Genomic DNA, 27,392 nt, shown 5'->3' on the forward strand with positions numbered 1-27,392 from the left:
CTCCTCTACGATTTAAATTACAAAAGCTATTAAAAGAGACAAACCAGCGTAAACAAAAGCAAACCCCTGCTGCTTGCATTTAGCCTTGGCTAAAAGTGTTGGTGTTGGATTTAGCCACCTGGTAGTCGAGATGCTGCACGGTCCAGTGGGTCTCAGCCTAGGCCTGCAGAGACCAGTTTTTCAGTCCTGTCTTGGTCACAAACTCGTTGTGTGAGTTTAAGCAACTACTTCTCTCTGGGCTTTTGGTTCACCATGGCTGTGTCTAGACTGGCAAGTTTTTCCGCAAAATCATCTGCTTTTGCGGAAAAACTTGCCAGCTGTCTACACTGGCCGCTTGAATTTCCGCAAGAACACTGACGATCTCATGTAAGATCGTCAGTGTTCTTGCGGAAATACTGTGCTGCTCCCGTTCGGGCAAAAGCCCTCTTGCGCAAATCATTTGCGCATGAGGGCCAGTGTAGACAGCACAGTGCTGTTTTGTGCAAAAAAGCCCCGATGGCGAAAATGGCGATCGGGGCTTTTTTGCGCAAAAGCGCGTCTAGCTTGGCCACGGACGCTTTTCTGCAAAAAGTGCTTTTGCGGAAAAGCGTCCTGCCAATCTAGATGCTCTTTTCCGAAAATGCTTTTAATGATGAAAATGCCATTCACCAAGCAGGTCCCACCCAAACTGTGGCAAGACAAACTTGCCCCATACACACAGCTTGAATTAGAGGTGAGCAACTTGCAGCCCATCAGGGTTCGGTGTGTGGCCCACAAGACATTTTGTTTACTGATGCCCACGTGCTAACCCTGATGCCCATCAGGGTTGCTAGGTTCTGCGGGTTTCCATCCTCATCGGTTTTTCCTACCGGTTTTACTCAAGTGACACGCACATAAATCCAGGGCACAGGAAGTGAGGGGCATGCGGGTTGCACACAACCCTGACAAGGAAAGCCATTGGTTCCCAAGCCATTCCTCCTCCTTTACATCAGTGTGAGGGAACGAGGCCTTTCCCCCAGTCTGCCTCAGTCTTCTGGCACTGCCTCCTCTGGTGTCATTCATACAGTGCCGTTTCCATACAGCGGAATAACCCCTCCCCACCCTCACCGTCACGCAGAGCCATTAACACAGGGATAGCACTGTGTGAGGACACGGATGCACACATGCCTTGTTGAACAGGGTTCAGCTAGCAGCAAGAAGGACCCTGGCCAATGGTGACTGTAAGAACAAGGGGTGGTGTATAAGCATCACCAAGGGGTGTTTATGCGTGGGGGGAAATAAAGAACAGGAACCATTAAGAGAGAAGTTTGGGCAGAACTGAAGACCAAGATGTGAGTGGGGCAGAGCAATGAGAAAAGAAGCCTGTTCAGTCTCTACGGCCCGCAGTCTGGTCTGACGGTGCAGTGTCAGGGCCCAGATGCAGCAGGCCAATCACAACCAACTATAGTGGTGGGCAGGCTGTGAGGGAGCATCAGGCCTTAAACTAATCCTCCTCCACCCTGCCCCGATGAATGGCACAGATGAAATTTGCCTGAGGGGCAGAGCAGCTAGTAGGACCTCCAAGAGAAATTAGGGTTGCCAGGTGTCTGGTTTTGAACCGGACAGCCCAGTATTTGAGCTTTCTGTTCGGGAAACAAATTGAGAAAATAGAAATGTCCGGTATTCTCTAAATAACATGTCATGTGGATTGTGATGTCATGTCAAGTGTGTCTGGTATTTTTGTTGAAACCATCTGGCAATCCTAACAGAAATGCATCTTATTACCCTGTGGTGAACTCGCTGGAACAGCAGGAGCCTTGCTTAATTCGAACCTGGGAGGTAAGGCTTTCCCATACTTTAGGGTATAATATTTTTTCACTTTCCACACAGCCTACACAGTGGGGGGAGGAGGGAGTCGAACCCAGAATGCAAAGGGGTGGCAGGAACTGTGAGGTAGCTACTCACGGGGCATTGCTGTCAAAGTTGACGGTAGCCACCCTATGGGGATTCACTGCGTTGAACTCTTGCACACAGTGGGGACACGCATGTTTGGCTTTACAAAAGTGGGTGCTAAAAATTGTTCTTCATACATTTGACCTTATCTCATAGTGTAGACAAGGCCGTAAGACCTCAAAATAGGAGGTCTTCATCATTGGTCTGCCTTTGCATCCATCACTCTCGTTGTAGCGCAAAACAGATGCACATTTCAAATGCTTCACCCCCTTATTCTCTTCTGCTGTCTCTAGCACTAACAGTCGGAGCAAACAAAGGACCAACTATCTCCTGCCCTTCCACATTATTTTCAGTTGTGCTGCTTTTGGTTTCGGGTTTATTTGTAAGTGTAACTGAGTGTGGGGTGGCTGGTGTGTGCTTTAATTGTTGTTGGCTGTATGTGTATGTTGCTAGAACTGTGCGTATTGGAGTCATGCTATAAGGTGCTTTTTCTTTATATGCTGGGGGTTCTGTTTGCCAGTTGGTGTTGTGTTTGCTGTTTGCGGCAGTGTTATAATAATTGTTTAGGTTGTGTTGTTTCGCTAGTGGGCTGGTATTTGGATTAAGTAAAAATATTTTTCTGGGGGGTCAAAGGCGATGATGGGCAAAACAGAAAAGGTTCAGATGTTTGAGTTGGCTGGTACCCAAAGGGGAAGAAAGGCTTCTGATTGACCATTGGCTGAGAGTCTCAGGAAAGAGCCAGCTGTGAGTTTTATGCCAGCCCTTCTAATGAGACTCCTAGGTGTCCTCGTTTCTGACCGATCCAAATAGCCATACAGCTGCTGTTCTTGGTGTGTGTGGGCCCTGCCTCTTCCATCCATGCTCAGGCAATCAAGAAGAACATGAAAAAACCCACCCTCAGAAACGTATCCAAACATAGTCCGGTCTTCACAGAGGTTTGGTTCCTTGTTGGAACTGTGGCTGAAGGTTCTTGCTTTCTAAACTTTGATGAGCCCGAGGGCCCTACCAAATGTACGATCCATTTGGTCAGTTTCATGACTGTACGACATGATTTCAGCTATTTCAATCTGAAATTTCATGGTGTTGTAACTGCAGGGGCCCAAAGGTTATTGTAGGGGGATTGTGGTACTGAGGCCTTTACTTCTGTGTTCCTGCTGGCAGCAGCGCTGGGCAGCTGGAAAGCCACTAGCTCCGAAGGTATAGCCTTTGTCAGCAGTAGCAGCACAGACCCAGGGCTGCCAGTGAAGGGGCAAAAATGGGGCCAGGGTATGTGAAGCTAGGGGTGTGCCGATTGAAGACAATATTGACTGTGAGAGCCATGCGCTCCCTCTGCAGCTAATCAAAAGCATTGTTCTGTGCACCGAGCCATGTGCGGATGTGTATCGCTAGGAGATTCACATGCTGCCAGCTATGGGCGACTGTGGATGCTGTGCTAATCAATGGCGTGTGAATCTCTCCTGGGTGGCCGCCCAAGCATCCAGCTTACAGAGAACACTCACCGTGACCCATGGATCCCGGCTGGCTTTGGCGCTGCATCTCTGTTTCCCCTCCCGCCCAGTTTATTCATGGATTTGTTTGTGAGCCTGGCTCTGGCAGTGCAGTTGAGTTGTCACTCAACCTAGGGACTCCTTGATGAAAAATATACAGACATACCTATCTCCTAGAGCTGGAAGGGACCTTGAAGGGTCATTGAGTCCAGTCCCCTGCCTTCACAGCAGGACCAAGTACCATCCCTGACAGATTTGCCCCAAGTCCTTAAATGGCCCCCTCAAGGATTGAACTCACAACACTGGGCTTAGCAGGCCAATGCTCAAACCACCAAGCTATCCCGCCCCACCAGAAGAAGGCTGCAGAGACCCCTCAGAACCACGGCTGTTACACTGTCACCCACTCCACTCCTTTACCAGAGAACAATGTATTTCTTACAGCACCACTTAAGGTACGTCTAGACCAGGGGTTCCCAAACTTTCTGACACGGGGACCAGGAAATCCATTCACGAACTTTTGGAGGACCGGTAACATTACTTTGCATATTTGCATCTTCATTAGTCAAATGATGACTATTCAAAGACGTTGCTTCTGGTCCTTCCAAAGCCCCCAGTGCCAGCTTTAGCAAAGCTTTTGATACAGTCACCCACAATAGACTTGCCCTCAAGTTAAGGAATATGGATTGGAGAAATGGACTGTAAGACACAGAAAGCTGGTTACACCAGCGTTTCCCAAACTTTTTACTTTAGTTGGAACCCTTTTTTTTTTTTTTCAGTACTGCTTTTTGCAGCCCAAAAATATAAACACATAAAAAACAAACGGAGAGAATACCAGACATATAAGATGTCTGCTATTTTCTCATTAGGTACGTTTTATTATTAGTAGATTTATCAGTTTGTAGTTTTGAACTTCCACCGGCCCCCCAATCTCTCCCGGCCAACCCCAATGCCCCAGGCAAGCCCTGCTTCCGGCAGCCGCTTCTCTCCTCCTCCTCCTCCTCCCGACCTGCCCCCCAGCCAGCTCTGCTTCCGCCAGCGTCCCCTCCCCAATCTCCAAAGTCAGCCCCAATTCACCAGTGCTGCTTCTGGTGGCTGGCTCTCCCCTCCTCCTCCCCCTCCCCCCCGACCTACGTCTCTGCCGGGAGCCGGAACATCGGGCTGCAGGTTATGCCCAGGGCTTGGTGCCACATGGGCACCCCAGGAGTCCGGATCACCCCGGCAACCACGCTGAGGCCTGGTATTTTTTTCTTGCGGCCCGGTACCGGGCCGCAGCCCAGAGTTTGGGAAACGCTGGTCTAGACTGTGGCGTTATAGTGGGATCCCGAAATAGCTATTTTGCGTCTTTTGAACCAGCCCATTTTTTTGAAATAGATGTTGAAATAACAGGCTCACTACTCCGAAGTCCCTGTAACCCTTGTTCCCTGAGGGTTAAGGGATGTTTTAGAATAGTGGGTGGCGTGAGCTGACTCAGTCCTCCCGCTACCCCCATCAAGTTTTGCTGCCCCGGTCAGTTCCTTTTTTCTTTTTTTTTTTTTGATAAACAAGTTTTGCTGCTATTTGGAGGGGGGGGAGGGTTTTTTAAAAATCAAAAAGGGGGGCGTAATGCCGAAAATCTTGGGAACCACTGCTGTAGCCCATTGAAGCAGAAAGGAGGCAAAAGCTAGTTACTCAAGTTAACTCTAGCGTCGTCTTGGCCAAAAATCCAGCTGACCTGCTCTTCCAGAAAACATGATGGGCAGATGAACTGACAGGTGGTGATGACAGGCTGGGCTGCGAGGATTTCTCAGAAAGATCGGGGCCATGCCCTGATTAATCAACACAGGAGTACTGAATCAGAAGGAAGAGCACCACGCCTTGTGAGTCACTGGCAGCACTTCCTGTAGCACCTTGCATTTCCCCTTGGGGTCTCTTCTAGGAAGGACCCACCCCTACCACGCTCAGCTTGTCAGGTGGAACAAGATGCCAGCGTGGCTGCGGAGTGGGAGTGTTTGCATTTGCTGTTCACCCAGTAAAGATAACTCAAGGCACAGGTTGTCTTCCTTTTCAAGATTCCCCTCCCAGTAGCAGAGGGCTGGCTCTGACATTTCCTTTGTGGAGCAGCCAGCTGCACTTACCTTCCACACACTTGATGCGGGTCATTGTATACCCAAAGCAAGCCGTTCTTGTGCAGAAAGGGAGGGAGATTATCTGCACAAAGTCACGCAGCGGGGATTCGGAGATCCTTGGAGTGCAAGGAAAGGTTAATGACCTGGAAGCACGGACAGAGCCTCCGTTGTCTGGCACTCGATGTGGCACTGTGAGTGCCCAGCGCCGCCTAATCACAAAGGCAGGGATTTCTATCTGGTTTGTGCTGCTATAAATGATTATGCAAAACCCAGGGCGATGGAGAAGCAGACCCTAGGTCTCAGGAGCAAGGCAGGAGGGGCTTGGACAGCCACCCCGACTTGTCTGACCCAGCGGTGAGTTGGAGCCCAGGATCACAGCCGAGAGCCAAGGAGCTGTATCCTCGAGTTGGAGCGATTCAGGGACTGGATGAAGCTCAGGAGCAGGGAACAAGGCAAGGTTGACGGGAGGGATTGGGGACAAGACCAGAAGTCAAGCAGCAGAGGGCAGAGTCTGTAGTAGCAGCAAGTCAGGATCCACCTTGTACAGACATCTTACTGTGTCCTTTTCTGGCTCACTTGGCTGAATCAGGGGCTCCTAAGCTCCTTCAATCAGGTCCCTGTGATTGGTACCTCTAGTGGCGCACAAGCCCTTATGCCAATACCCAATCATAGTAGACTCATGGGCTGCGTCTAGACTGGCAAGTTTTTCCGCAAAAGCAAGCGCTTTTGCGCAAACACTTGCCAACTGTCTACACTGGCCACTTGATTTTGCACCAAAGCACTGACGTTCTACTGTCCGAAATCAGTGCTTCTTGCACAAATGCTTTGCCGTTCCCGTTCAGGCAAAAGCCCTGTCCCGGAAATGTTTTTGTGCCAGAGGGCCAGTAGACAGCTAAAAACTGTTTTGTGCAAAAAAGCCCCGATGGCGAAAATGGCGATCGGGGCTCTCTCGCGCCAAACCACGTCTAGATGGGCACGGACGCTTTTCCACAAAAAGTGCTTTTGCGGAAAAGCGTCCGTGCCAATCTAGACGCTCTTTTCCGCAAATGCTTTTAACGGAAAAACTTTTCCGTTAAAAGCATTTGCGGAAATCATGCCCGTCTAGACGTAGCCATGGGGTAGTGGTGGTGTGGGTGCAAGTCCAGGCTCAGAGCCTGCCGGGAGTCCCCTAGGGCCATTCTGCAATGGGTGCACAGGGCGATGGCAATGCAAGTGTGGAATTACATCCATCTCTGTTCCTGCAAAATCCAGACAAGCTCTTTACTAAGCTTGTGCCAGGTGCTAGTTAGAAGACCCTTCAGCAGTACATACCTGACAGGACTCCCCACAACCCAGCCCAGCTAGAAGCCGGATCATTGCTCTCCAAGAATCCAATGTGTCTTCTGCTTGGAGACGTTCCGTTACAGGACAGGGAGGAATTACCTCGCCTGGACCGTGCGAGAAAGGGACACTTACCCTGTGCTGTTCTGGGGATACAGAGAGTACCACTCCCTGGACTAACTGAACCTGCACTGCTCAATGAACAGAGACTTGTCCCTGTGGTTGCTTCTTTACTGATCATACTCAGAACAAAGAAAGCCAGTCCCCCCCCCCCCATGCCGCCTTTGTCATTTAAACCTAATGCTACAATATACAAAAGAGAATCTAAAAACTCAACACTTTTCCAGGAGTCCCAGGAACGTCCTGGCAGGATGAAATCAGAGTAACTGTCTGCTAAGTACATAGAGGGAGAGATTCTGCTTTATGGACTGGGGCCAGTGGCCAGTTCTGACCCATCAGAGACTCGATGGAGATAAGACTACACAAAGTACGGTGGGATTCTGCAGTTACAATCCAACCCACCAGAGCATCTCTGCAGTGCTTGTGGCCATCTGTTCCTTCAGGGTGGAAGGCAGGGCAGATGGAATGGTGACTGTGATATCTGACCTGTTAAAACCTGGTACATAGTTACAGTTAATGATTCCACTTGGTCACAGTCTCCAGATGTGCACAGGTGTCATTAGTAACACCAGACCAGCCGCAGGTTCTCGATTGTCAGATTGGATCCTCACCTTGTAGGCAAACTCCCGCCTAGCTCAGCCACTCCACTTGGCAACGCTGCCTCTCTGAGTGAGCTAAGCTCAGTACAGCTGGGGTGTGTAGGGCTCCTCGGTGTATTATTCACAGGCCAGCTTCCCATCAAAGCTGGACAGAGCAATGGCAAAAGCCTGCACAGCACACAGGGGATAGTTGTAGTCCATGGTGAAAGCATCGTCTGCCACCCGGCCAAATTGCATCACAATGTAGTCAACTGGAAGAGAGGAGGCAAAAGGCCATCAAGGCAAATCTGCGTATGAGCAGGTGCCGGGGCTAAAATGAGCACAAAGCGCCACACCCTCGACCAAAACTCTGGCTCTAGGCCCAAGGCTACACAATCCATGGCAGAACTTGAACTCAGATCTCCCTCCCAATCACGTTAAGCCTCACCAGTTTCCCCATCTGGAACCCAGGGATAATGAAACGGGTTGAGAGGCTTGATTCATTAAAGCACGTAAAAGTTTGAGATCCTGAGCTGGGAGGCCCCAGAGAACGGCTCTGAATTTCTGGTCTCACTAGCAGTCCCAGCAGCCCAGCCCGAACACCCAAAGACATCCATCTTGTGACATTTCCAGCTCAGTTTTTCAGACCCCCGAGGCTGAAGTTGTGCTCACGAGGATCTGAACGCACCAGGCTCAGCTGAGCCCAACCTCTGCAGCGAGAGGTTCGTCCGTCGAAGGTGACCTTCCAAAGAAGCCATTCTGATGGCGTAATGTCTGAGAGTCAGACTGTGTGGGTCCCGCACCTGCTGCCAGCGCCGAGGCCGTGGCTGAGCGAAGCGCCACGAAAGGCCGCGGGGCTCTCGCTCAAATGTCAAACACAGCAGCGCAGAAGACGGGCTGCAGAGCTCAGCCACCTGCCAGCCTGACAATAAGCGTTGCCATTTAACCAACAGAATCAGCCCTTCCCACTGACAGGGGAAGAGACCAGAGGCGCGCCAAGCACTGCCTCTCCCAAAGGGAAACTGATCCCTCGCTAGAATGCCTGCCCCAGCCATTCTCAGCCCTGCAGTGGCACTCCTCCAGCCACAGCCTCTCCCGCGGCTGCCTTTTGTTCCACCAGCGAGGGTGACAGGAAATCTGTAAAAATAACCGGGGGCCCCCCGACAGGTTCCTTCTGTCCTGTAACCCAACACTAGCATCCCCTGATTGGACTGGACAGGTGACAGGCAGAGCAAGCTCTCGCTGCTCACGCACGCCACAAAGCTGCCGAGCTGCCCACGCTCTGATATTCGCAGGTGGTCTCCGCCTCAAGGCCGGGGCACAGGGAGGGTGGATCCCATTCCCTGCAGCCCCCGAGCGATCAGCTGTCTGAACTCTGACCCCACTGATTGAGTCTCAGGGACCTTCCAAATCCAGCCGACTCAGGCAGCCAACCGAGTAAAATGTCATTCTGTTTCCAGTGTCAGCCTCGGACGGGAGCCAGAGCCGGACTGTTTTGGCTTTTGGGCGAGACCCCCTTGAGCGGAGGCTGCACAAGGTCACTGAATTCCCACTTGGGCCCACAGGCCAGAATTTTCAAAAGGTCTCATCACTGACGCCTCCCCCAGAGCTCGGCTCCCAGGTCCCATTTGTGGGGGCGGAGCACTTGAAAACGTCACCCGGAGCTCTCTGAAGCCCCACAGGCCTAGACTTAAGGGGTACACATTGGGGGATGGACGTGCTTGCACTAGGTCTCCGCACAGAAGTGAATTTCCATGGATTCCCAGCCAGACCGTTATTGGGAGTCTGAACACTGGCATGACACAGGCCCAGAGAACTGCCCCCACATAATTCCTACAGTTGCTCTCTCCATGATCATCCGCAGGGTACAGGCAGATGAACCGGGCTCAAAACCAAGCACAAAAGGGGCCCCTGTAGGCAGGGACTCAGCGCTGGATCTCGGCGGGAGCTTACCCCAGGGTTGAATTTGGTCTGTGATCCTTTCTGGAGTCTACACTCGGATGGGTTTCGGTGTAGGGCTGCTCACTGCTTCTCATGTGCTCCCACCCCCAGCTCAGAGCCTGGCCCAGTTGGGGCCCCGCTGGGGTCACCTGCTCCTGGAGCGCTCCCCAACCATGGAGCTCTCACCATGGCCAACGGCGCCTTCTGCGCGGCTTCTTCCTGGGGCCTTATTCATCCAGGGACCAGAGCCTGGAGCAGGCAGGGCAAAGCCCGTGTGTAAAGGCCAGGAGAACAGTCTCCCTGCAGCTGGAAGGTTTGCAAGAGCCAGGCTGGGGGGCTGCAGAGCTTCAGCAGGGCCCCCTGCGACCCCAGCCCCCTTAGCACAGTCTGCCTGGCCCTCTGGCACCCCCGGTGCCCCATTCACACAGAGCATGCGTCTGGCCCGCTGCGGACACAGCGCTGCCCGCAGCAAGGCGCCCAAGCGGGTAGCACTCTGCTTGCACAATGGGCCTACCTCATCCTGGAGCAGGTCCCTTGCCCCTCTTTCAAGCGAGGGTAGGAACAGGGAAGTCACACGGGGGGCCCCTCTCTCATCCAAATGGCCGGTACGTTTCCAAGCAGGAAGCAGACCTTCCCGGCTGCACATCCCTCCAAGCTCAGCCCTTCTCCTCTGGCAAAGATTCTGCCCCCACCGTGGGTGTCAGGGTCTCCTGCAGGCGCCTGACGCTGAGCGGACAGAGCTGACGCTTCCTGGCCAGGCTGGCTCTGAAGGGCCAGCAGGAACAGAAACTGTCTTTGGCTCAGATTCTGCCCGGGGAGCACAGAGGGCGACGGAGATGACTGTGCTCCCATCGGCTATGTCAATCATAGGGGACTGTGTTTCGGGACAGCCTACTTCCTTTGCGTGGAAGCTGCCGAGGGCACCACGCTGTTGGTCCACAGCTCCCAGTTCCCTTCTGGTGTCAATTCAAGGCCTAGATCAGCTCTCCATTGACGTCTCCCGGACACAGCGACTCTCACGCTGCTCACAATGGCCAGAGTGAGGTTCAAGCCAAGGGCCTGAGCTGGGGAGATGGCGAGAGAGCCCTCCAGACGGGCATAGCTTGCTCAGGGAATCACCCGTGTCCCCCAGGCTGCTCTCTGACAGGGAATCGCTCTGGGGTGGGGACTCTCCCTGCGGACTTACGGTCATCGCTGTGCACGATCTGGAAGTTCTTGACGGAGGCATGGGTGACCCTGCCGTGGAAGTTCAGGACGTAGGACTGGGTCTCGTCATTCCATACCGGGGCCTTGTTGTGCAGCTCGATGAGGTTGTCCATGCTCTTGTTCTGCCACCTCGTAAGGAGCCCATCGTTATCCTGGGAACAGCAAGAAACGTGCTCAGGAAGCAGCCTGAGAAAGGAGTGCATGAGGAGTCCCTGCAAATGCTTCCCTGGGTGGGCAAGGCCTGCATGAGGGGGGGCACCATGCGTGGGACCTGTGTGTTCCTTCTGACCCCAAGGGGAGCTGGCCACGGGGCTCCAAGGCGGTACGCGGCATCTGGACGTTCCGTGGCCTGTAAATCCTCTCCCTGTTGTAGGTTTCTGTGATTCTGTGCTAGTTCGGAGCCCAGGTGGTATCCCTGTGGTATCTGAGTGCTGGGTGGGGAACTACCCCCAGGCCCGAGGCAGGCCTGCTGACAGGGGGAGCAAATGGGGCAAAAGCTCTGGGGCCCAAGAATCCCTGGGCTCTTTAAGTGACTGCCAGAGTCCTGCGGCATGCTCTGGGCAGCTCTGAGGGCCGGCTGGGGGGTGCGTGTGACATGCTCCGCGTGGCTTGAGGGCTGGCTAGGGTGTGTGTGTGACATGCTCTGAGTGGCTCGGAGGGCCGGCTGGGGTGTGTGTGAGACATGCATTGAGTGGCTCTGAGGGCCGGCTGGGGGGTGTGCATGTGACATGCTCCAGGTGGCTTGAGGTCCAGCTGGGGTGTGTGAGGGTGTGTGTGTGAGTGAGAGTGTGTGAGGGTGTGTGTGTGAGTGAGAGTGTGTGAGGGTGTGTGAGAGAGTGTGAGAGAGAGAGACATGCTCTGGGTGGCTTGAGGGCCAGCTGGGGTGTGTGTGTGTGTGTGTGTGAGACACGCTCTGAGTGCCAGTTGGGGGGGGTGTGGGTGACATGCTCCGGGTGGCTTGAGGGCCAGCTGGTGTGTGTGTGTGTGTGTGTGTGTGTGTGTGTGAGAGAGTGTGTGACACGCTCTGAGTGCCAGTTGGGGGGTGTGTGGGTGACATGCTCCAGGTGGCTTGAGGGCCAGCTGGTGGGTGGGTGGGTGGGTGGGTGTGTGTGTGTGTGAGTGTGAGTGTGAGTGTGAGAGAGAGAGAGAGAGAGAGAGAGAGAGAGAGAGAGACATGCTCCGGGTGGCTCTGAGGGTTGGAAGGGCATGTGTGTGTGATATGCCAGACTAACACGACTGCATCTCTATTGCTAGAAGTGGGCTACGCCATGGGGGGGGATCCTGTTCCAGCATTGCTCGCTGTTGTGCCAACTTACGTTTCGGGGCCGGATTGGTACCCGCTCATTGTCCGAATTCATTCCAGGGATGATCACGGTCATCTTCCGGGGTCCTTTGAACCCTAAAACGTTTGTCTCCTGAAACAGAAGCCCCAGCAGGCGCCTGAGTAAGTCACTGGAGGCTCTCACATCCCGAGCAGGGACAAACATCCCATTCCAAGACTTAGCCGCTGTTTTCTGACCCATGTGTCTGGACTCCCTATCCTACTGTCAGGTCCTGGACCCCTGGCAGTGCCCCATACAACCCTGTCTCCCAGCCACAGGAGACAGCACGGCTGGGCTGCATGTATGGAGAAGCTTGCCTGACTGCCACCTCCGCTCTGCAGGGCAGAGCTCAGGACCGCTGGGTTTACTGGCCGTGAATCCAGGAGTCACTGGGTCTGGCCCAAATTGCAATGGGCACAGGCCACGGGCAGCCGCTGTGGGAGGTGGCACAGTGAGCGCAGCTCTCTCCCTGGGGCGGGTGGAAGGGGCCCACATCAGTGACTTACATACACGACGGCCGATAGCTCCTGTCGCACGTTGGACCAGTCGGCGTTCGCTCTGTCGGGGTTCACTCCATTGTCAAACACGGTGAACTTAGTCCCCATTAAATTGGATCTGCATCCCGAAACAGAAGATCAGACTGAGGAACGGGACGGGGGGGGGGGGGGGGGGCGAGGCTGTATTTGGCACCCCTCTCCCCTCCCACATCCTCTATTTGCCCTTCCTTAGGTTACCCCTCTGGTTACTGTGCTGCTATGAAAGGAGTATCATGGCAAAAGGGTATCTGAGCAGATGCCCCCCAGCAGCACAATCATAGGGAGGCCAGTGGGGGTGGAGGGACATTGGGTGCTTGCAGTGGTCCCCCAAAGCTCTGGAACAAGAGGAGCAGCTCTGCTCCACTGGAGTCCGCCAAGGTTGGGCACTTACGGACAAGCACCTGATTAACGGGGAGGGGGAAGGGTGCTGTGTTCTGCCAGGGAACAACTTGCACCAGACCAGGCTCTGTCGGGCCACATGAGACCCCAAAGCACGGAAATGCTCCTTAGCTCTCTCCAGACCCAGCTGCCTCTTCCACACGCCTCCCCGTCCAGTCTAGTGCCCGGCACAGCAACGGGCAACCGAGGCTAGCGAGTGGGCTGCATGAGAGAGCCAAAGGGCGCCAGATCGTCAGAACCGAGTCGCTTTCCCGGGGTAGGGCCGTTTTGCTCTCTGTCCTGGCGTCCCTAGAATTTGCAGGGGGTGCGGACTGAACCGTAGCAGCGCTGGGATTAGCTGCAGAGGGAGCGCCCGGCTCTCACAGTCAGTGCTGTGGGCAACCAGGCTGCACCTCCCTCCCCGTGCCCTGGCTTTGCCGCCTGTCACTTTAGTAACACCGGTAAGAAAAAACGATGTGACGGAAACCAGCAGAGTCTGGCAACCCTGCGCGTGGGCATCAGTAAAAAAAAAACATCTCGCAGGCCACAGTGTTTAGCCTATGCCAGGGGCATAGCCACAGCTGGGCCGGACTGGGCCATGGTCCACCCACTCGTATTCAGGCCCACCCCCCGCCAGCCCTCCCAGCGCTTTCACTGGGGCGTAGGCCGGGGTGCTGGGGCTTCCCCTGCTCTCCCCGCTGGAGCACCAGGCAGCGGGGTAGGACCTGAGGCAGCCAGCCTCGGATATGCACTGAACTGCACGGAGCTAATTCCTGCCATGTCGGCAACTGAGCAGAGCGCTTCCTCCTGGTTTGGGAGCCAGTCTCTGAGCTGCCCTCCGCACATCTGCCCCTCCCCTCGCTCCAGCAGTCCCCGGTGAACTCCTCTGGCCGGCAGTGAGGGCTGCTGGCTGAGATGCGCCTGGCTCCTCCCTGCTGACGGCACCCTCAAGGGGTGGCCTCCTTCCCCTTCAGAAAGAACTAGACAAGCCAGTTTTCCCCTCCCTGCCCCCCAGCGACAGTCTGGAGGCCAGATCTAGTAAGATGGGCCTCCAGTTCCAGCCAGAAAAGCTGTGACCCCCCAGCGGCAAAGGCAGAAGGCCTCAATCCTTGGGCCGTGGTGGGAAGTGGCAACCTAACAATGCGCCCAAGAAACAATACACACTCCTCCTCCGGCTCCTTGTGTTTCCAAGCAGCGGCCAGCCTTGCGGCCCCTCCCTCCAACAGTTTTCTGTGTGGGATTCATTCCTCCAGCTAACTGAAGGATTCAGTGCAAGACCTGTTCCCCCTGCCCCGGCCATGGGCGACATGTTCTCCCCACTCTGCCATCGAAGGGCCAGATTCCGCCCTACACTGGCAGGGCAGGGCCTGACTAAGTAAGAAGCCAACTAACCCACTGGAAAGCGGAGCGGTGCAGTCTGGGTCACATCTTCATGTAGAAAGGAGGGTTTGTACATGGGGAAACTACCCCTGAGCCCAGGGAGCGAGGGAGCAGGGTGGGAAGGACCACGCCTGCCCTACTATCTTCTGATATTGATGTAGTGCCAGTGAATGGAGACAGATGAACAGCCCTGGATACGGGAGTCCTCCCCTCCTCACAGGCCACCAAACTGACATTGGCTGGTGATCGCTTTCACTCATTACCAATCAGGGCAGGATCTGAACAATGTTCCCTCTAATCTTTTACATCCATGTGTGGAATAAATTTTATGTGCACTGAGGCATTTGCCAATGTAACCCACACACCTAGTGTGGTTCACTGTCCCATGCAGTGGCACCTAGACCACAGCAACAGTTAAGAACAAGAGACTTCTACAGCATGGGCTGGGAGCCAGCTGGCTTTTCGCTCCAAGGGGAGAGGCTCCTATACTAAGGTTCAAATCTTCCCGTTAGCGGTTGCACCAATGTGCGCCTCCAGTAGAAACACAAACCTCGTGCTGGGTGCTCTGCTAGTCAGCTGGGTGGCACTGGAATCTTTCCTGACTGTCTGCACAAGGGCCCGGCTTCCTGGGACCACTGGATCTGAACCTGTGACCCGGATGTGCACACTCCCCATCCTTCCCAACATTTGCTGCCACGTTCTGTCTGTAAGGATGGGCCTTGGAGCCCTCCACTCGCTGCAGAGCATTTGCTTCACTGTGCGGCAGCGTTTGCTAAGCCAGAGTTTGACAGAATCCCAAATAGATCGAACTTTAGCGCAGCAGCAACAGCAGAATGCAGGAGAGAGCCCAGGCAGCAGACCTAGGCTGGCCCGATTCCCCTTGTATAGGCCTGACGCTGCAATATAATGGATATTTTCACCCCCTTGCCCTTTCCCCTGTGGGGAATTTGCTCTGGACTCATGGAAACAGGTGGCCCACGCAGAAACCAGTTTTGCCCTGTGCCACTTTCTCATACCTCAGCTTCCCAATGAAGTTCTCCCCACCTCGGGACAAATCAGTGGGATCAATGGAAATCAGGTAGTTTGAGGTCTTGCTCTTTTTCCGCTTCCGACCAGCCAGCAGGAACACCTGTCGGAGTTAGGGTTGCCAGATGGTTGAAACAAAAATACCGAACACCTCCCCCCACAAAAAAAAAACACCAGGAAAAAAGTTCTGTTGAAGGGGGAAAAAAAAGGGGGGGGGAACCGAAGTTGTTGAGCAAAAAAATCCAAAAAAACCCAGCATTAAAACAGCATGTCCTCTTTAAAAGTGAATGCAGATGCCTAGTATTTTCGCCTCCTGGCCAGGGAAAAAATCAGAACATACCGGACATATTTTTTTACTGGACAGGAGGCAAAAATACTGGACTGTCCAGGTGAATACCTCACAACCCTAGTCAGAGACGGGAAGGAAGGGGCCGGTTTACAGGGGCTGAGCAACTCAGGGCAACAGGACTCAGGTCACACCATGAAGAAGCTCTATCAAGCCCAAAACACGCTCATGCTGCTGGGAATACAGCATGCGGTGCACTGTCTCCCCGGTAGGTACAGAGCTCAGGTCAAGGCCACTGTCCTCTTATGCACAGCCCTCCTGGTGACTGGCCTTCATTACCACAGAGATTGCCTGTCTCCAGGACGACCACCTCCCATGACCGTTACCTTCCCTGGCACAAGGAAACCGCCAACAGATAGGAGAAGCTTGGAGCTTTCAAAGGGGCTGGACCTAGACCCACTGCCACAAGAGATGGGAATGGCGAGGCAGCTCACATCATCAGGACTAATCACTAAACTCATGTGTGGGACAGACTTCCCCTCGGGGGTCTTTTTCAACTCGCTGGGGAGGGTGGTTCTAGGCCTCTCACCCATTCTGGTTTGTCAACTGGATAAGCCTGTGAGTCCCAGTATTGTGACATTTGCACGGTTGCATCAGAACATCATGATAAAAGGGTGGCGGGGCGGCCATCTGTCACCAGGCTGTGACACAATGTCGATTTCAATGACATCACTGGGTCTCTCAAACGGAGACACTCCCCAAAAGAGTGGGTCAGTCGGCCTAGGCCCAGCTCCTCGAAAGCCCTCCGCTACCTGGAGTTAGGTTCTGTGCCAGGCCTTGTATTCACACATGGGTACAGCTGTGCTCAAAGGGTATGTCTAGACTGAATCCCTCTGTCGGCAGAGGGATGCGGATTAGGCAGGTCGACACTGCAAATGAGTCAGGGATTTAAATATCCCGCGCCTAATTTGCATAAAAATGGCCGCCACGTTTTGCCGACTCAGCACTTTGTCGGCAAAACGCGGCAGTCTAGAGGGGGATCTGTGAAGAAAGAAAGCCATGTAGTCTAGACACACCCATAGTCCGGAGCGATGAGCGGGAACCCCCGTAGCATATCAGGTGGGAGAGATGGGAAACAAGCTGAGCCCTGGTGTAACTCCAGTGACTGCAATGGGTTTACACCAGGGATGGTTCTCACCCATTAGGCCATTGTTCCCCTCTGCATAGGCAGAGTATATTTTCAAGTGCTTTGTCTGGCTTGCAGTGTCCCAAGTAGAGCTGACTGGGAATTTTCCAGCAAAATGGTCTTGGGGCCCAAGAAAAGAACAGTTTCAATTGATCTTCACCGATTCAAAGGAAGAGACCCTGAAGCTGCCAGAATGCCCATTTGCACAGTTCCAGCTCGACACATGTCACTTTCCATTCAAGATGACTTTCCCTTTTGACATTTCTGTCAAATCAGCTAACACCAGGTTAAAAACCAAGTTTCAAGTGCAAGTCAAAACAGACTGTTTCGAAGTTCTCGAAAAGCAAAACTTCAGTTGCCACCTGCCGAAACGATCCCTGGCTCGCCACGTTTTCTGAGATGGGGACTTTCTGCCCCATTTCAGAGTCTCAAAAGCTCTGGGGGGTTGGAAAACCGTTCCCCGGCACGCTTGCCCCGAGTGAGGGGCTGGGACCTTATTTCACTGCTTGCCTTTTTCTCGTTGTCCAGGTGCAGGTAGTACGTAGGGTAGAGGCCCCGGTCCATCCCCTTCTTGTCTCGAGTGACCCGACACTTGATGGTCACGCCCTGAGGAGCCGGCTGCAGCACAAAGTCCTCCAGGCTGTCCACTTCGATGACAGGGGAAGGCGGCCTCTCCTCCTTCTGTGGCCCAGCACCCAGAACGGAAAGGGGAGAGGGCGTTAGGGAGGGCTCGTTACAGGCACACGCTGCTCTAGGGCTGTCCCGAGAGAGAGCGTTAGCAGCCAGATGTGCACTCGCCACGGTGCATATGCCAGCAGCCTGCCCGACCGCATCTTGCATTGGCGCCTTTCCCCTTCCTTTCAGTCACAGCTTCCTGGGTCTGGCCAGTTGGGACCCAGGCACCTCAGCCTCTCCCTTCTCTGGCCTCAGTCCCCCAGCCACCATAGGAACCTGCTGAGGTCACCCTCTCCCCCTCGGCCACTGCAGAAACCTGCTGGGGTATCCCCTTTTCCCCGGATGGTGCGGGAATCTGCTGGGGCAAACTTTTCTCTTCCACCTGGGCCCCTTTCTACAGCCCACCCTCCATTCTCTCTGGGGTCCCTCGCGGCGAGATGGGCTGCCTCCCCAACCTCTCACCCTCCTGTAGCATTAACAGCAGGCAGCGTCTTCAAGCCCTACTGCTGAGGCAGCCGCTGGACTTTGCTCTTCAGAGGCGAAGGAGGCTGTGAGAAAACCCCATTCCCAGCCCTGCCCCGTTAGCCCCCGACTGGTCAGCCTTTTACCTTCTTGGCCTTCTTTCCTTTCCCTTTCTTATTGGAGTTCTTTGGAGGGCTCTCCGAGGCCTCCCCCTCGCTCTGCTCTCCGGTGGCTTTGGGGAGAGCTGTGGACAGAAATGCACACGGTGCTCAATGGGTATCCCCCGCTCCGCGGCCCAGACCCCATCGGCCCAGCTCCGCCGGCATCGCAGCGGGAGGGGAGGCAGGAGCTGAGACCACTGGCAGGTGGAGGGCACCGTTGCTGGTGCCACGGGGATTGATTTATGGATGCAGCGGCCACCCTCAGCACAGCCTGCTGTCCTGGAGCAGAGCATTTTCAGTCACCCACACAGCAAGGTCATTTCTGGAGCAATGTGGTGGGCACACTGCCAGCAATGGGAGAGTGAGGGGTCCTAACTCCCTGAGCTGCTGCCTGGACAAACAGCCTCTGTGGCTTCTCTGCACAAAGGACACGGCCGAGTCCACTAGTTATATAAGCCAGCAGAGGGCAACACAGCCTCCTCCTCCAGAGCCCAACCATACGCCCCACAAGAATCCCCTCCAGCTTGCCCCATGTGCTGCCCTGCCGCTGGCCCTGAGCAATGGGACTCGTCCCCTTCTGATCCCACCTTTCTTTTTGGTCTTCTTCTCCCTGTGGCTGTCACCGCCTGCCTGGAACATGGAAGCTGTGTCCCTTTTCGGGTCGGGTTTGATTGGCTTGGTGCTGGAATCCGAGTCGTCTTCCGCCTCGCTGCTCGTGACGGCTGCGGCTGCGGGGGAGACACGTGCACTCGAGAGAGGGGCCCCGGTGCTAAGGGCCGTGCCTTACAGCAGAGAATCTCAAAGCCATGGCTAGCTAGGGAAGTGAAGATGGCATCTTGCAGGGGACTGAGATCTGGCTTGCACCCCCATACTCACAGACGTGCCACGGGCCTGTTACTGATCCCCCAGAGCTTGCACTGCACTCCTAGCAACGTGCCAGGGCAACCGGGCCGGCACCGGGTCAGGTCAGGCACTTCCCCTGCTAATGCACCAGCAGGGTTTTCCGGGGAGGTCTCCACCCGAGTACTGACCCCTGACCCAGCCTGTTGGTGGGGCTATGGGCTCTCGCCCCTCTTAGCCCATAACTCAGTCCTGGCCCCAATCTCTCACACAGCCTGAGCCACATCCCCAGGACGCCCGTGGTACCATTGCTGGTGCCACGGGGATTGATTTATGGATGCAGCGGCCACCCTCAGCACAGCCTGCTGTCCTGGAGCAGAGCATTTTCAGGAGCCCTGAGGTGAGGAGAGCTCCGGGGGGCAGGGGCTGTGTGGGCACCTGTTGCCTGTCACCTTTCTTTTTGCCTTTTCTCTCCTTCTTGTCCCCGCTCACTTGGAACATAGATGTCGGCTCCTTCTTCGTGGGCTTTGCAGCTCGGGTCTTGGCATCGCCCTCACTTCTGTCTCCTGTCCCGGCAGAGAAAACCGGTGAGAGAGAAGGAAGGGGGAGGGGAAAGCGGGAAACGGCGGGGGGGGGGGGGGGGGTTAGGGTTGGAAACAGTGTGGGGATGGCAGAAGGGCTAGTGAGGGATAAGCGATGAGGAAGAGAGGATGGGGAAGAGTGGGGACAAGCCAGGGAGAAAGGAGCGAAAGGGAAGGGGAGACTGGGAAAGCCAGATGTGTTGTGGGGACATAGCCGGGGCAGGGGGGAGACAAGAGAAGCGCGACACAGGCAGGGCCGTCCCTATCCATATGCAGAACATGCAGCCGTGTAGGGCACCACAAAATTGCCCCAAAGGTCACGGGGCCCTAAGCAGCCACGTATGGGCTCTGGCCACCTCCCGCCCTATCCCCCGGCTCAGCACCAGTCCAGCATGTTCCCCTTCAAACGCCGCTTCTCTGGCGAACTGTGCAGCCACCTGCTGCTACTCGGGAGTCCTCCGGTCTGGGTCTCCCTCTGGCCATGCTCCAGGTTGCCAGCTCTTCCAGACTAGAGGTCGCTGCAGTAAATGGTGTCCAGTCCATCCAGCATGGTACAGTAGGCTACCCCTTTCCCCCACAGCTTCAGTCCCCCTCACGCGGAGGGGCCACTCCCTCCCCCAGAGGGGGGTTCTGGTGCTGGGCTGGGCAGGGCACAGGCACTGGTAGGGTGGCCCTGGACCCAGGGACGTGACCTCAGGGACAGTGTGACGGGGAAGACACTCCCCGCACTGATAACAGCGCCCCCGGCGAGGCACCGGGCGGCACGGCCGGGAGGGACTCGGGGGAGAGCTGGACTGGGAAGAGCTTCATGCCCCCTCCATGCATGATCTCAGGCTTGGGAAGCTTAGCTCAGCCAGTGACTCAGTGCGGGGCTGTCTGCCCGCCCTGTGGAGACAGTGGAGGAATCCCAAAGCCAGGCAAAGCACCACCAGCTCTCTCCAGCCCAGCCAGATATTTCCCTACCCCCCCCATGGGAGTGTATACCCCCCCAAATTTCCCCAACACCCCCCCAGTTTTGTGAACTATGGTGCCATACAGCCCACCTTCACCCTCACGGTCTCACCCCTCATCGGCCCTGACACCCCCCCCCCATAAATTCACAGAGCTGAGACCCAGGCTCAGAAGCAGCGAGTAACTTACCCAAGGTCACACACGGAGCCTGCGGAGGAGCAGGGAATTGACCAGCCCCCCATGTCCTAGGTTAGCACATTGCCACTAGACCCTCCTTCCTCTCACACCCCCATTCACCTCCACATTGCAGTCCCTTTCCCTGCTGCTGACCTCTCAGCTTGGGTTTTCTCTCCTTGCTCTCTCTAGCTGGGATGTCTTTGGGCGGTTTCTTTTTGGGCTTTTTGGGTGGGTCGTCATTCTCCGCCTCCTCCTCTTCCTCCTCCTCCGAGTCGGCTGGAAGTTCAGTGGGGAGCCGAGAGGGGACGAGGAGATTAAAGAAAAACAGCCACGTTAATGGGCAGCTGCAGCAACGGCTCTGCCTGTCCTGTTCAGAGGAACTTTCTCCACAGCGGGGGACTCGCATGGGGCCTATACCTACCCCAGGCCTTACGTCACCCGTTGCATTCACCTCACCCCTCCAGTATCTGGGAGCCTCGTTCATGCCAGGGCTCAAACCAAACTTGATCACGAATCCTGTAAAATTGGTTTCTAACTGGCTTGGCCTGCCAGTGTAAAGGGGAAGGATCCAGGAAAGAAGAACGCGTAAGTGTGTTCTCAAAACCTCTGTAGCCCGGGGGGCTGCTCTGATTTCACTGGGCCCATGCTGGATCTCCCCTCCCTCACCAGATTCACACTTCTTTGAGAACCGGTTCAGGCTAACCCTGGGCCTGCATGGCACCAGCTGAACCAGTTTCAAACCTGGTTGGAAATGCAGGGATGTTTCCCCTGGTGTCTAGAGCACTTTACCCCAGGAGTTTACCCTGCAGGAAACAGCAGCTTAGAAAACAGCCTTTAGAAAATAACCGTACGTGTGAGCCACGGGGTGGGACAGGCTGTGGTTCAAGGCTGCCACCTAGTGACCGTCTGGCTGCCTCTGTGTGGTCTACGCAGTCCTTGGCTCTGCCCCTCGCCTCCTCCCTTCCCTCCCGCAAAGAGGAGATGGGGGGTTACAGTAATTGCCCCTAGACAGCCACTAAGGAGCAGGAGCTGGTGGGAGGGTGGCTATGTGTCTGGGAAATGGATCTCATATGCAGAGGGAGGGCACTAAAACGGGGCCCAAAACCTCAACAGCCACCTGCCCGCTGTGTGCAATCCTCCAAAAGCCGGGCTTTGGGTCGTCCCCAGGACGCGGCTGTCACTGTATTTTAGGGGCGGGGGAGAGCGTTTTCCAAGAGGGCTTCCAGACAGACTGGGATGCAGGAGAGCTAGACAGGACTGGCAGTTGTGCTGGTTTGTGTTTGCATGCTGCCACGTGATTTGGGGGATTGTGGTACCTGGGCAGGGCCGTGTGCCGGATTGTGAAGGCCACGTTTGTGTGCGGGGTGCCTGGCAGAGCTGTGTGCGTGCAGGGCTGTGTGCTGGATTGGGAGGGCTGCATTTGGCTGGGATGGGGACGTGAGGGTACACTGGGGCTGTGGCACGTGCGCACGGCGCCTGGGTTTGGGCTGCAAGCGTGTGGCGGGATTGTGACATGGGCATGAGCCTGTGGCCTGTCGGCAGGTGTGTGACTGATGTGGATTAGGGCTGGGGGTGGTGGGCATGAACTGAGACACCCCATGGGAAGGGAACCAGCACCCTCTTACCCTGCTTCTTCTTAGAGGCTTTGGCCACACTGACGTGCAAGGCGGGACTCTCCTTCTTCTTCCTGGGCTCTTTGGTGGATTTGAGATCGGGCTGCTTCTCGCTCTCCTCCTCCCCTTTCTCCTCCTTCTTCTTCCGCAATCTCCTGACAGCTGGGAGAGCGGCCAGAGTGAGGACAGAAACAGGACGGGGGTGAGCTTCCAGAGGGGGGGAGGGCAGATATATGGGTCCCCCCATGTCTTTAGGGGTCTTGTTTGTTGTCCAATACAGTTGCTCTCCTGCCTTTGCAGGAAATAGAGCATGGGCCTGTGTCTTGGAGGCAAAGCTTAGACACTGAGCCAGGCTAAATGCCGGGAGGTGTGTCTGTGCGCCCACAGCCTGCCACAAGGTGCCGACAGGCAGAACAGTGAGGCTTGACCTCTGCTGGTAGAGCTCCAGCAGCCTGCAAGAGCCCGTGTGCTCTGGGGGGCTCCTACCGGCACAGCCAGCAGGTCCCAGTCCCAGTGTGGGAACAGGCATATAGACCTGCCCCTTGTTCTGGGCACCCCCCCAGAGCTATGCCGGCTGCCCCTGCGCTGCCAGAGACAAGGAGAGAGGCAGGAAGCAAGCACAGAAGGGTCATTGGATCAGGTAGCGCACAGCTGGGAGGGCCGCTGGTGCGGGCTGCCTTTGGGTGCGTGACTCAGTTCCCCTGGAGCCCTCCCCGATGTCTCCACGCCCGTTCACAGGTCCGCGGGGCTGCCTGCCCTTGGCTGTGGTGGAGTCGCACGCATCTCTTACTCTGAGAGGGGGCACTGGGCTCCTCTGCGGGGCTCTGGGCGGCCAACTTTTTCACTTTCAATTTCTTGGGCTTGGCTTCCAGCGTGGGCTCCTGGCGCGCCTTCTTCTGCTTCTGCCCCAGCAGGGGGTGCTGGACAGAGGGACACATTTATGAGCTTACCAAAGAGCCACTAGCAGAGCCTCCGCCTGTAGGCACAACTCAGTGCACCTCACTGCAATACTGCACATGCCCCAGGGGCCAGCGGGGGGTCAGTTGCACCCAGAGTGGGTGCCGTTTGGAGAAGTGGAACACTTCCCGGCTCCTTGGAGAGGAAGGCCAGGTGGATAGGAGGTGGCTACCATGGGCAGAGGGGGAAGCTTCCAGCCTGTGGCCCCGCCCATATGCCGTCCCTGCTCCACCAGGCCCCGCCCCCACTCTGACCAGGCCACACCCCCTCTCCACTGCCTCCCCTTTCTCTTCCCTCCCCTTCCCTGCTCACCCCTTCCAGCCAAATCCTTGCACCCAACCGTAGCAAGTGACATTTGAAAACCCCACTCCTCTAACATGTCTTTCTAAAGAGAATGGAGCATGTTTTCCGGCGCGTGCCAGACTAGGGAGACTGGATAAGAGGCCCACCAACAGGGGCGGGAGGGCAAAGGCGTTCAGGGCTCCTGGACGCTGGTGCTGCTGCGGTAGCAATGGCACCAGCCAGCACCGTGGGCTCTTTAAATCACTGCTCTGGGTGGGCAGGGTGCTCTAGAAGATGTGGCGGGCTGGCTGCCCCTTCGCCCACCTGCCCTGTCCGGGAGCATGGGGCCAGCCCAACCACCTCACGTACGGGCCCTGTGACAGGGCGAGGCAGCCCCGCACTGAGCCTGCAGGGCCCAGCCAGAGTTACCTGGCTGCAGAGGCCCCTCCCCGCAGCCCTACTGAGCATGCCCGGGCTGTAGCGCCACTATAAAAGCCTGAGGAAGAACTCAGTCAGAGGTGGCAGCCGGAGGAGAAGGACCTGGGAAAGGAGCTCCCGCACAGCTGTCACCGGAGGCTCCAAAAGAGGCTGGTGGGGCTAGTGCATCCCAGAGGCTGCCCGCCGAGGAGACACGGACCCAAAGGGCACAGCAAGCTGGACGAGTACGTGGGAAGGAACCCCAGCGAACCAGAAAGGAAGTGGCCCAGGGCAGGAGCGGGAACCGCTTCTCCCTCCCGGAGAACCTCGGCGTGTTTCGGCTGGATTGCCCCGCCGAGGGAGTGACACGCTATCTGGTCACTCACAGGGCCCTGGGCTGGGACCCGGTGGAGTAGGGTGGGCCCGGCTCCCCCCCCCCCCCCCCCGCTAGAACCCTGAACTGTGTTTTGGACTTGGGACGGAGGGCCTTGGCCTTGCCTTAAAGGGCCAGACTTAAACTGTGTTTCAGACTCAGGCCAGTGGGACTACCCTTAAGAGGTCCTGCGGGAGGGCCAGGCAGGAGTAGCCCTCCTGCTATACATGCAAAAGATACCTAATTAGAAGCACTAAATTTGGGAATAAAAAATGTCAGCCATGTTTGTTTGTTTTTATAGACTCCAAAGTTTGTCAGAGATTTAGTTGCAAGAAGTTTGTAGTAAGGGCAAATCTGGGAGTCCAGTCCTAGCAGTGGCTACTTCCCTCTCTGAGGGAGGGCAGCATGAAACGCAGCCACAGGTTCGATCCGAACCTGAACTCGGATCCAAACCTGGCCCAGCTCCTGGGGAAGTTTGCCAGACGTAAAAGCTCAGGCCCGTCTGTAACTAACCAACACAATGACAGAGCAGGGAAGGGCTGCTGACAGACACTTACTTATGTTAGAGCCTGAGTTGTGCCCATCACCGTGGTATCTGGGGCTATGTCTGGGCTGCAAAGAAAAGTCGGAAAAAGATACGTAAATTGCAAACCACAATTTGTGTATCTTTTTCTGCTTTTCTTTCGGACAAGGCTTTTCTGAAATTTGACCCGTCTACACAAGGCCAAATTTTGGAAAAACCTCTTTCGACACATCCCTTCTTCCCCGTACGGATTACAGGGATGGTGAAAGAACGCATCTGCTTTCTTGGAAATAGTTCTGAAAAAGCGGACGCGTTCCTTGGACATGGCATCACTTTTCCGGGATACCTCTGGTATCCCGGAAAAGCTCTGTAGTCCAGACATTGCCTGGGTGCATTCTGAGAACAAAACCAAACCAGTGTTGCTCTAAAGCACACCCACCTGCTAACCAAATAAACCCTGCTGAGTGATGCCTGCACCATACGCCTGTCTGTGCTTCAAAAAGATGTGGAGAAATTGGAGAGGGTTCAGAGAAGAGCAACAAGAATGATGAAAGGTCTAGAGAACATGACCTATGAGGGAAGGCTGAAAGAATTGGGTTTGTTTAGTTTAGAAAAGAGAAGATTGAGGGGGGACATGATAGCCGTTTTCAGGTATCTAAAAGGGTGTCATAAGGGAGAGAACTTGTTCATCTTGGCCTCTGAGGATAGAACAAGAAGCAATGGGCTTAAACTGCAGCAAGGGAGGTTTAGGTTGGACATTAGGAAAAGGTTCCTAACTGTCAGGGTGGTCAAACACTGGAATAAATTGCCCAGGGAGGTTGTGGAATCCCCATCTCTGGAGATATTTAAGAGTAGGTTAGAGAAATGTCTATTAGGGATGGTCTAGTCAGTATTTGGTCCTGCTGTGAGGGCAGGGGACTGGACTCAATGACCCCTCGAGGTCCCTTCCAGTCCTAGTATTCTGTGATTCTATGTACAGGGTTTAGGAACCCACAGGACTTGACTGCCAGTGAAGAACACTTTGGAGAAGGGAATATTCCAGTGTTCGTTCTAGTCACAGGCCTGTCGTTTTTTTGCTCATCTGGTATCACGGCACAAATCGCTTTCTGCTCGTCTGTCTCGCCTGCTCTGAGGATCCCCCAGCTCTTTGTAGACAGCCTGCCTTTCCAACACTGGCATTACTTCACAAGTGGGATTCAATTAAGAGCTAATTAGACTCAGAAAAGGTGAGCACATCTTGGCATTGGAAAAGGTTCAGAAATGGGCAACAAAAATCATTAGAGGTCTGGAATGGATGCCCTATGAAGAAAGATTAACAAGATTGGGACTTTTCAGATTGGAAATGAGATGATTAAGGGGGGATATGATAGAGGGCTATAAAATCATGACATGTGGAGAAAATAAATTAAGATATTTACTCTTCATAACACAAGAACTAATAGTCACCACGGGTACATCTACACAGTAACATTATTTCGAAATAACTTAGTTGGCGTCTACACAGCAGGCAGTTAGTTTGAAATAATGTTGAAATACTGTCAAACTGGAGGGCTTCTTACTCCAACTCCTGTAACCCTCATTGTATGAGGAGTGAGGGAAGTTGGAGGAAGAGTGCTTTATTTCAAAATAAGTGCTGTGTAGATGCTCCCAGTTTCAAAATAGTCTATGCAATTGACATAGCTCAATTTGCGTAGCTTATTTCGAGTTAAACCCTGCTGTGTAGACTCACGCCAAATGAAATTACTAGTGAGTTTAAAACAAAAAAAGGAAGTGTTCCTTCACGCAGTTCACAGTCAACCTGTGGAACTCCTTGCCAGAGGATGTTGTGAAGGCCAAGACTATAAGAGGGTTCAAAAAAGAACTAGATAAATTCATGGAGGATAGGTCCATCAGTTCACCAGGATGGGTAGGAATGGTGTCTCTAGCCTCTGTTTATCAGAAGCTGGGAGCGGGTGATGGGATGGATCTCTTGATGATTCCCTATTCTGTTCATTCTCTCCAGGGCACCTGGCATTGGCCACTGTTGGAAGACAGGACACTGGACTAGATGGTCTGACCCAGCGTGGTCATTCTTATGTTCTTAAAACTAGTGGCAAAGTCAGGAACAGAACCCAGAAATCCTGGCTCATGTTCTCTGCTGGTCCCTGCTTTCTCCCTGCAACTAAGCTATGAGTTTGCAGTGACACTGTCGACATTTGTGTTACCTCTATTAAGGGAACAACATTTCAAAAAACACAAATTTTGGATGGAAACCCCCTGTGGCCCATCAGCTACCTGAGCCTCTGATGTGGACAGCCCCATCTCTCTCCCACGGAGCCATGAAAAATTCTCTTTGCCCCCTGGAAAACCCTTGCTGCCGCTTGCCAGGGTGTCACTGAATTTAAACACCACCAGAGATGTGGACTATGCTACAGAGGTTGGGCCTGGATAAAAACTTCCCCAGAGCTCAGACGGGTTTGATCCAGGGTTTCAGCCCCAACCTGCTGCAGACAGTAGGATGGGGCTGGCACTGGTATGGTCCCAAATCCGAGGGCAGCAGCAGGATCTGGGGGCGGGTTCTAACCCCCCGGTAAAATAATGGTTTGTAAAGCAGAACGA

At 54.8% G+C, this 27,392-nt stretch overlaps 1 protein-coding gene across 3 annotated transcripts in view; it reads right to left on the reverse strand.

The window, feature by feature from the left end:
• Positions 1–2,534: 2,534 nt before the first annotated feature.
• The window catches only part of TULP1 (TUB like protein 1), a 44,501-nt gene continuing 19,643 nt past the window's right edge, over positions 2,535–27,392 (reverse strand). For 2 of the 3 annotated variants that reach the window (XM_075910360.1, XM_075910359.1), the window contains exons 3-14: positions 23,033–23,162; positions 22,255–22,404; positions 20,750–20,905; positions 19,373–19,486; positions 18,668–18,808; positions 18,066–18,163; positions 17,293–17,463; positions 15,301–15,413; positions 12,497–12,605; positions 11,985–12,083; positions 10,649–10,820; positions 2,535–7,793 (exon numbers count right to left, since the gene is read on the reverse strand). In XM_075910360.1, coding sequence (XP_075766475.1) covers positions 7,660–7,793; positions 10,649–10,820; positions 11,985–12,083; positions 12,497–12,605; positions 15,301–15,413; positions 17,293–17,463; positions 18,066–18,163; positions 18,668–18,808; positions 19,373–19,486; positions 20,750–20,905; positions 22,255–22,404; positions 23,033–23,162 — 1,587 coding nt within the window. In that variant the 3' untranslated portion in view covers positions 2,535–7,659. The remainder of the gene's footprint in view (positions 7,794–10,648; positions 10,821–11,984; positions 12,084–12,496; positions 12,606–15,300; positions 15,414–17,292; positions 17,464–18,065; positions 18,164–18,667; positions 18,809–19,372; positions 19,487–20,749; positions 20,906–22,254; positions 22,405–23,032; positions 23,163–27,392) is intronic. The other variant, XM_075910361.1, reaches the window with a different exon arrangement.

Source organism: Pelodiscus sinensis, chromosome 27, assembly GCF_049634645.1.
Source record: "Pelodiscus sinensis isolate JC-2024 chromosome 27, ASM4963464v1, whole genome shotgun sequence".
Lineage (NCBI taxonomy): Eukaryota > Metazoa > Chordata > Testudines > Trionychidae > Pelodiscus > Pelodiscus sinensis.